This window comes from Zingiber officinale, chromosome 6B (assembly GCF_018446385.1).
Source record: "Zingiber officinale cultivar Zhangliang chromosome 6B, Zo_v1.1, whole genome shotgun sequence".
Lineage (NCBI taxonomy): Eukaryota > Viridiplantae > Streptophyta > Magnoliopsida > Zingiberales > Zingiberaceae > Zingiber > Zingiber officinale.
In genome coordinates, this window is record NC_055996.1 from 123,759,326 (window position 1) to 123,769,673 (window position 10,348).

At 36.7% G+C, this 10,348-nt stretch overlaps 1 protein-coding gene across 1 annotated transcript; it reads right to left on the reverse strand.

Moving 5' to 3' along the window:
* Positions 1 to 7,009: 7,009 nt before the first annotated feature.
* LOC121991490 (brassinosteroid-responsive RING protein 1-like) lies at positions 7,010 to 7,516 on the reverse strand. The gene has a single exon (XM_042545484.1). It carries the CDS (start codon positions 7,514 to 7,516, stop codon positions 7,010 to 7,012), a length of 507 nt encoding a protein of 168 aa, XP_042401418.1.
* Between the last annotated feature and the right edge of the window lie 2,832 nt (positions 7,517 to 10,348).

Genomic DNA, 10,348 nt, shown 5'->3' on the forward strand with positions numbered 1-10,348 from the left:
CTTTGGCCAAGAGCAAGAAAACGACGCCGTGCATAATATGATAGTTGCATATAAGCGATATACAATCAGTAAACTTGTTATCTATTGCTATAGCTAAGAATGACTTGTTGGCCAAAGTCAAGGTTATTTTTATCTATGATGGATATCAATCCACTTGGAGAAAATCTACCATCCCCCAAATTCAAAATAAGGGTATTTGCATTTGATAAATAAGTGAGCTTTTATTACATGTAAATTGTTTACATAAATAAAATCATGTCTCTTATACATTCTCATTTTTTGTATTTTTACGTTAATCATTTAATTGTGACTTCTGTTAATCTACGTTCGATTTTGAACTTGAGCAAACTGACTGGGCCAAACTTCTTGGACTAGTTTTGAAGTTTGAGAATTGTTGTTAAAGTTGAGAAGCTAGCTTATGTCCTTGATGAACCTCTTCCCGTAACTTTTGATGTCAATGCAACTGCATATCAATTAATGGTCCATCATAAACATAAGGATGATTTTGTACTTACAAGTTGCATCAAGTTAGTCGCTATGACTTTAGAACTACAAAAATACTATGAGCATTTGGATGCTTATGATATTGTCTATTATCTTCGTGAGTTGTTTGATGAGAAAGCTATATCCGAAAGGTTTAAGGTCTCTAAGCTTCTCTTTTGTTCAAAGATGCAGGAGGGTTCGTCTACAGTATAATTTGTACTTAAGATGAACGACTACATAGAGCGTTTAGTATTGCTCAGTTTTTCGATGGATCATGAGTTAAGTATTGACTTAATTCTATATAGTTTGCCGAAAAGTCATTCATAATTTGTGATTAACTATCATATGAATAATTTGGAATCGACCATCCCCGAGATGATTAATATCCTCAAGACTGTGAAGCCTTCTATTAAAGGTAAACAGAAAACTATGATGTTAGTAGACTCCTCCAAGAAAGGTTCTAAGAAGAAGCTAAAATATCAGGTTAAGGGGAAGAGCAAAAAGGCCAAGACAATAGAACCAACACAAAATGGCCCATGTCATCATTGTGTCAAGATGAGATATTGGCAAAGAAATTGCAAGATATATATTAAGTTTGTGAAGAAGAATACGACATCCGATGTCGCATCCTCTTCAGGTATTTTCATTATTGATTATTATACTATTTCCTCAGACACTTGGATATTGGATACTAGGTATGACTCACATATATGTAATGACATACAGAGATTAAGGAATGACAAAAGACTCGTCAAGAGAGAATCAAGTCTGTGAGTTGAGAATGGAGCAAAGGTTACTGCAGTCGCCATTGAAACATATTTGTTAAAGCTTCCTAGTGGACTTGTCTTAGAACTAGATAATTGTTATTTTGTTCCTATATTAATAAAGAACATTGTTTCTATTTCTTGCTTAAACAGAAAAGGTTCCATTTGACTTTTAGTAACAATTGTTATTATATAACTTTAAATGACATTTTTTATGGCATCTACACATTAGATATATTTGGTGACGTATTCAATATCAAAATGAGTAATAAACACGCTTGAATATATAATCAACTAACCTCTTACTCGTGGCATTGTCGCCTTGACCATATAAATAAGAAACACATGTTTGAATTGTAAAAGATTGCAGTTCTCGAATCATTTGAATTAGATACATTTGAGACATGTGATTCATGTTTAAAAGGCAAGATGATAAAGTTACCTTTTTCTAGAAAGGGTGAACGAGTTGATGAGTTACTTGGGCTCATACATACCGATATATGTGAACTAATGTCAACTCACGTACTAGGAGGTTATAACTATTTCATTACTGTCATTGATGATCACTCTCATTATGAGTATATATATCTAATGAAACACAAGTATGAAACCTTTGAAAAATTTAGAGAATTCAAAAATGAAGTAGAGAAACAACTTAGTAAAAGTATTAAGATACTTCGATCCAATCAAGGTGGTGAGTATTTAAGCCAAGAATTTCAAGATTATCTAAGGGACAATGGTATATTATTTCAATGGACTATACCTTATACTTCACAACATAATGGTGTATCAGAAAGGTGTAACCGAACCCTGTTGGACATGGTTAGGTCAATGATGAATTGTGTAAATCTTCCAAAACTTTTTCAGTTTATGCACTCATGATAACTGTTTATTTGCTAAATAGAGTCCCTATGAAGGCAATCTCAACTACTCCATATAAGGTATGAACTAGTAAGAAACTCCTCATATCTTATTTGAAGATATAGAGATGTCGTGCTTATGTGAAGAGGATTATATCAGACAAGTTGAACGTTAAGTCTGATAAGTGTTTATTTATTGAATACCCTAAGAAAACTAAGGGTTACCAATTCTATCAACTCATAGAACAAAAGGTGTTTATTTCAAGGCATGCTATATTTCTAGAAAAAAGAGTTTTTCTTGCAGGAAGCAAGTGGGTGTATAGTTGAACTTGATGAAGTTCAAGAGGCTCTAATAAACAATAATGAGATGCTTAGTCAATAACCACAATCAACTATGATACAACCTCCTCATAGATCAGGTAGAACACATAATATTTTTAAGAGATATGGATCTCTTGTAATAGAATCAAATAACGTGTTACTCATTAAGGATGAGGAACTTACTAATTACAAAGAAGCTCTCAATAGTTCAGAGAAGGACAAATGACTTATAGTCATGAAGTCTAAAATGGATTTCATGTATGAAAATCAAGTTTCAAATTTGGTGGACCCATCTGAAGGCATTACACCTATGGGGTGCAAGTGGATTTTCAAGAAAAAAACTGACATGGATGATAATGTAATTACCTACAAGGCAAGGTTGGTGGCGAAAGACTATCGTAAAAAATAAAGTATTGACTATGATGAAACCTTCTTACCTGTAGCTATGCTTAAATCCATTCAGATATAACTGTCATACCAACTCATCATGATTTTGAGATATAGTAAATGGATGTAAAAATAGTTTTTCTTAATGCAAACTTGCTCGAGGGCGTGTATATAATACAACCCAAAAGTTTCACATATGTTAACGAGAATAAAGAATACAAACTTCAAAGTTCTATTTATGAACTAAAACTAGTATTCAGGAGTTGGAATATTTGTTTTGATGAGGCGATCAAAGAGTTTGATTTCTCACAAAATCCAGACGAACCTTGTGTGTATCAAAAGGTTAGTGGGAGTATGGTCATATTCCTCATTATGTGTTGATGATATATTGCTTATAAGAAATGATGTGCCAGTTCCACAGTCAATTAAAGTTTAGTTGTCCACGACATTCTCCATGAAAGATATGAGAGAAGCAACTTACATCCTAGGGATGAAGATCTATAAAGATAGATCGACAAGGTCGCTTGGTCTTTCACAGTTGACATATATAGACAGAGAACGATTTAAAATGTCTGAATCCAAGAAAAGTTTCATACTTATGAGGCATGAAATTCACCTTTCAAAGTCTATGTGCCCACGCACAAAAGACGAGAGGATTTACATGGATAAGATACCTTATGCGCCCGCAATAGGATCTATTATATATGTTATGTTATGTATAAGGCCCGATATATCGTATGCTCTGAATGTTACGGGCAGATAATAGTCAGATTCTGTTATGCTCTCGTAAGTGCACAGTTACGTCGTCAATAATACAAAAGATATCGAACCTATAGGGGCTGGTTATAATCACTAGTGATCTTTCACGTAGAATTAGCTAAGCAATTGATTGAGACAAGTTACGTGCTAAGTAAGAGAAATGAGACTGAGACTAAGGAAGAGAGAGAGAGAGAGAGACCTGGTTTGGGGAATATTCTAGGGGTTCTGTTTCATTTTGATGTTTATCAACGTAACATGGTTTACCAATTGCCTATCCTCAATTCACATGCACTTGTAGGAAGTTACCGACTCTTCTCTGCAGTGGACAAGTCAACATGATATTTAATGGCAAGTCAACATCTCTTGCCATTAAATATGAATGATTCCTATGAACTCCATTAACGAGTTACTTCTGTCACTAGGACCCCTCAGTCATACATCATAAGAACACACTCATACTCAATAACCATAGAGATGAAGATGACCATTATACAAAACTATCTACTTCCTTGTGGGGAGTCACTTCTCCTTTTAAGGTAATACCCTACACGTCCGTTAATGACTTACTCCTATCACTAAAGCTTATCGATCATACGATCTAAGGAATCCCCTTATGGGATCAATAATTCTACACAATCATTTAATCAAATATGAGACTTAAGCTCAACCACATGCATCCACATAAGATCAAATATATACAAGACATGATAATGTCATCTAGATAGGAAATTGGTATATCCATGAGTTCTTACATCAATCCATTATACAATTACTTCTTTAATCCTAGAACAATAGATCTACTTTATGGCAAGAAGAAAGAGATCCAAAGACATAAGAATTACAAGCATTCAAAACCCAATAAGAGAGAGAAGGGAAGAGAACCTTATCCAATGTCGTAAAGTGATCTTCGGATCCAATCTCAAGCTTTCGAAGTCGATGCGGTGATGGAAACAGATTCAGATCGTTGAACGGAGACCAGAGAAGATGGAGATTAGCACCAAGATGGAACTCCCAAAAGGGAGAACCTTCCTCCCTTGGAAAGGGGAAGAAATCCCTTTTTATAATGCAGGGCACGACCCGTGCCATGATCGTGTGGAATCCACATGGCCGGCTCCTTCTTGGTCTCGACTCACACGACTATGTCTTGCTTGCTCTTTGAATGAGTGGTACGACCGTGTGGGATCACACAATTGTATGGCTTCACACGGCCGTGGCCATTCTCCCTTCTGCTTCTTTGACACGGTCGTGTAGGATCACACGACTAGTGTCAATTGCCTTCGTATGCTCTTCGAATCGTCAACGAACGTCGTTTTCACTCCAAAAGTGACTCATGTCAACAGAAAAATGCACAAAGAGCAGATCTCTAACAACGAAGCCTAATTATGCTGAAAGTAAGCAAGAGATGCAAAAATACACAAATCAAGCATAAGTAAAGGAACAAATCTTATTGGTCATGGTTTGTTCCACAATGAGTTATAGTGATCCTTCCCTTAATATATGTAGGGGATACACACTTCAAATTGTGTTACACATTTTGAACAATGTTCCCTCAAAGTCTATGAAATAAACCATATATGAGATACGATAGAATAAAAGAAACTAAATCTTCTTATCTTATGGCTTGAGTTTGGGATGCATATGCTAAACTTTTAAATAGTGATAAGTTCCAATCTAAAGCAAGCAAGTGCTTAATTGTGGGATACCCTGAGGAATTTTAGGGATATTACTTTTACTAATCATAAGAGAACAAAATTTTTATTTCTCGATAGACAACATTCCTCGAGTAGGAATACATAGATATGAGACATTGAAAATAAGATTAAGCTTAAAGAGGTTCAAGCCGAGCCCCATGCAAAAGCACAATTTAAGGAATTGATTGAGGTTCAATCACAGAAGGGGAGTATTTCATATTGAAGAGACGTACAAGATTGTGTGACCCTCCCCCAACTCTTGGAACTTCTTACATATTGAAGAGATACACATTGCTCAAGCTTCAAGAGACATATCACACCTCCAGGATGTAGGGATTTGGGGCACCTTAGACTTGACTCAAGCAAATTAGGATTGATCAATTTGATCAAGTGATCAAATTGGACCGAGCCCAATCGATCAGATGATCGATTGGGTACAATGCTACGACAAACAACACCCGAATTGATCAGCTGATTGATTGAGAAGAAATGTCGCGAGCACAGAACGGTCCTCAATCAATAAGTCGATTGATTGTGCACCGTTAATCGATCAGCCGATTGATTGGGCACCGTCAATCGATCAGCCGATCGATTGGGGGCTGAAAATCACGTGTGACGCGAGAGAGCTGAATTGATTGGGCGATTGATTCATGCCATTTTCCAGAGAGCATATAAGAAAGCTTAATCGATCAGCCGATCGATTCAGCCTCCTCAATCGATCGACCGATCGATTGGGAGACAACCATTGCGCAAGATAAAGCCGTTAGCGAACGTCTTCTTCTGCAGTTCTTCCTCTTCACTTCTTGCGATCTCTCTCACAGATTCACGCCAGTTCTTGAAGCTTTCTTGAAGCAAAGTGTTGCTGTACTTCCAAGGTCAAGAGGCATTCCACAAGAAGATGAAACAAATTAGAGTTTCATATTGTAAATCTTGTAAGATTTCACTTGTATGTTACATTTCTTTCTTCTTATTGTATTGAGAGTTTGTATAAGACTTCTCCATTTTTGGTAATTACCGAGAATGAGTGTTTTTTTTAGTGGAGAGTGCGTCGTGTATGAATTCTTGGATTAGTCACCTCTTCTTGAGGTGGATACCAAGTAAATCATAACGTTAGCGTTGTGAGTGTACTTTGTGTGTATTTCCGCTGTATATCATCATCAAAGCAAGACAACGAAGCATGACGAGCTATTCACCCCCTCTAGTTACAAATCGACCCTAACACTTATATATATCTCCCTTCATATTTATAAGATTGACATTAAATAAATCATTGATATAACGGATCTATATTTTAAAAGTCATATACATGTTCTTGAATTACTAATGTCATATACATGTTCTTGAATTGTGAATCAAGGAGAGATTTGGGTCACAGTCGATTATTTGCTTTTTTGTTGAAATCTTCCCTAATTGGCCAGTTTAGTCCCAGAAAACAGGGTCAACGGGTCCGGGGCTGGGTCTAGACCTTTAGTCTACTTCATTTGGAATGGGCTTATGTCAAGCTTGAAAATTAATTAACCTTTAGTCAACTTCATTTGGAATGGGCTTCTGTCAAGCTTGAAAATTAATTAATAAGAATCATGTTGTATTCGAAATAATGCTCATTGTCGGCAATTGATGTTGATTGAATACTCCACCAAAACAACTTTCACCAAACCAACTTAAAGGAAAAGAATATCAATTTCCAAATAATTAATCCGCCATTAGGTCTTCGATCTGCATAATTAACTAATTAATTAACGTCCTACCAAACGCGGCGGAGGAATCTTCGCCACTTCCCGTCCGTCCCCACGGCGGCGCCGGCGGCGGGTGGCAGCAAGCTGGCTCGGCACAGCGGGCACCTCACCTGGCCGCCGTCCACCCACCTATCAATGCACTCCACGTGGAAGCCATGGCCGCAGTTGCCGAGCTCCCTCACCCTGTGCCGCGCCTCCAGCTGGCCCAAGCAGATAACGCACGTCGGGTCGTCGTCCACGTGGCACCCCCGCTGCCGCAGGGAGGCGAACTCCACCACTCTCAGCCGCTTCTTGAAGGAGGAAGGCTCCGGCAGTGGCGGTGGCGCCGAGGAACCGGCGGCGTCAGGGAAGTAGAACTCGTGCTCCTCCCAGGGGGAGACGAGCGGCTCCTCCGCGGCGTGGAGCCCGATGTAGCGGAGGAGCACCCACACAGCGTATTTGACGTAGGCGAGGAAGAGGAAGAAAAGCACCACCGGCGTCGGCACCACCGCGTAGTCGTCAGGAGGAAAGCCCATGGGTCCCTCCCCTCCTCCGTAGCAATAGGTAGCTCTTCGGGTACAAATGGGACAGTCGGTGGTGGTCGTCATTTATAGATGGAAAAATAAACGGCATCACCGAACCACCGTGACCATTTCTCACTTATCCAAATTTTATTTTATTTTTTTAAAAAAAAAATCACGAAAGTTTCCGATTATACCCCTTCCGTCCTTTCACTTTAATCTATCCATTCAAAATTTCTATATCCATAAATATAATTAAAGTGATTTACAAGAGTATATTAATTATAATTGGAGTGATTCAAAATTCTTTAAATCCATTTCAGTCTATTTACTTTATTTATACATTCATATCTGAATTTGACATTTTAAATTAAAATTTGAAAGATTTATTATAAGCTCATTATAAAATCTAGGATAATAATATTGATTAACCAATACTACCCATAAGTTCTTAGGACCCTTTCAGATTAATAAATATTAACTTTTAAATTTTTGAATAATATAGATGATCAATTTATCTAAATTTGATTGATGAATCTAAACGATTTTAAATTCTTTCATATTAAAACTAATATATTTTTGAAAGCTTCCTTAATACATTCATTTATTCATTTCTGAATTTAATAAAGTAAATTGAGAATGATAAATTTGTAGGAGAGTTGAGAAAATTTAAAATATGGGAAAAAAGGAGAGATATAACCGAAAAATGTTACGTATTTTTAGAATTTTAAAATCGGGGTATGTGAAATGATGAAACTAAAATAAAAACCGAATTAGTTTGAGAATTATATTTAAACGGGCAGTTAAATTAAATAATGTGATACGATGGTTTCTTGCATCAGAAATTAATCGCTCACAAACACGATGGAATTTTTTTTTAAAAAAAAAACATTTAAGAGTTTAAACTTTTTAGGGAACCTACCTAATGACATTTGTATACTTATTTATACCAATTAGCTAAAAAAAAGGCATTAAATATGTCCAAATGGTACGAAATTTATTTATTTATTTTACACATAAAATTTAGATTTAAAATGTAGAATATAATAATAATAATAATAATAATAATAATAATAATAATTAGCTTTATTATCACGAATTTAAGGTGTTAGTTCTTATATGTCGGCATAATTGGTTCATATAAAGTAGATGGTTATTAATAGATTTGGGATCGATTTATAGTGGATGATAAATGAAATTTTTCATGATTTATTTTCCTTTTAAATAATAAGAGACCATTTCGGAGGCACAGTTGTAAAATTAGTTTTGATGACTAATAGAGAAAAGATAACTATTTCGTCGGTAGACCGTCGTAAATTAATTTTTTCGAGTGAATAAGAAATTAATGTCTAATGAAGGGTTGATCCGATATGATCGGATGGAAGTTTGACTTGCATACGAATTGGATTCATGGATGAATACTAACTTGAGTATGTGGAACGAATTATGGGGGATAGTATAGCCGGCTAGAAGAGGGGTTGAATAGACATTGACCCCAAGTTGATCGCTTCCTACGTATTCGTTAATGTACAGTGAAAAACAAATAAATACGAATATAAATACAAATATGAAAGCTAAAGGCAAGACAAGAAAGCAAACCAAGATACACGATCGTTTACGTAATTCGGAGATAACTTGCTCCTACTCCATGGCTGTACATAAGGTGGATGATACCTCAATCCTTCGGTGGATTAACCCCCGGCAAACTCTGGCTATCTCAAGTATCCTTGTCGGTGGAGAAACCTCATCACAACTCCAACCAAGATCTCTTGGACACAAAGAAAACCTTGAGCACTTAGTAACTACTAATTAGGGTTAACCACCTCTAATTTCGTCACCTTGGCCAGCCATCCCAAGCTCCATTTTATAGAGCTTGGGAATAAACGACCTTGCTGTTTTACCATTACCACTCGACTGGTCTTTGCACTAGTCGACTGGTGCCACCCTAACGATACTCTACAGAATCCGCGATTCTGCCAACGACTCTTTACTAGTCGACTGCTACAGTACCATTGGCTGCTATAGTATCTGTTGACTGCTACAGCCCCCCCTCCCGTTAACTGCTATAGTAACCTCAGGGATTTTACTCTGAGTACAATCTCTCATACACTTGTGCCCTCACGACTCACTTGACCCTTCCTTACAGCCTTGACCTCTTACCTTCAAGCCTTTTTCCTTTGGCTCTCGTCCCTCGGATACATTTAAGCCCGCGACTTGTCCCAATGTCATCCTTCGTGTATGCCTCGAAGTGTGCTTCCCTTGGCTCCTGTCCTTGCTGCCTTATCCACAGTCCCTTGGATGCTCCATCTTTCACCGGACCCAAAGTCATAAAGCTGAGACATATGTATATCCTGCAAACCTACACACTTACATACATATATTAAATACAAGGGTAAACCTAACTTAAACCCTTTGCCCAAATATAAAAATATATAGTCACACGGACCATCGGGATTACTCTAACATGAATGAGGGGTATGAAATTATAATTAATTTTATTAATTAATTTATTGATTGATTAAAAGATTAATTGTTATGATATTAATTAATTAATTAATTAACATTTATAATAAATTAAGTTAATTGTTAATCATATTAATCAATTAAATTTAAAAGGTTTAAAGGAAAAGACACATCTTATCTTTTCACCTCTTGGAAAAAGCATTTCACCTCTTGGGAGTAACGCCTCATCCCTATAAAACAAATCTCATTTATTCTACTTAACTCATTCAATCTCAAGTTGTGAATTCTCATCTTGAGTTCTCTTCTCTCTCTCCTCTCTTAAGAGTTTCAAGGCTTTGAAAGTTCAACAAGGCTCGAAATTTGGAGTGCTCCTATTTCAAGACA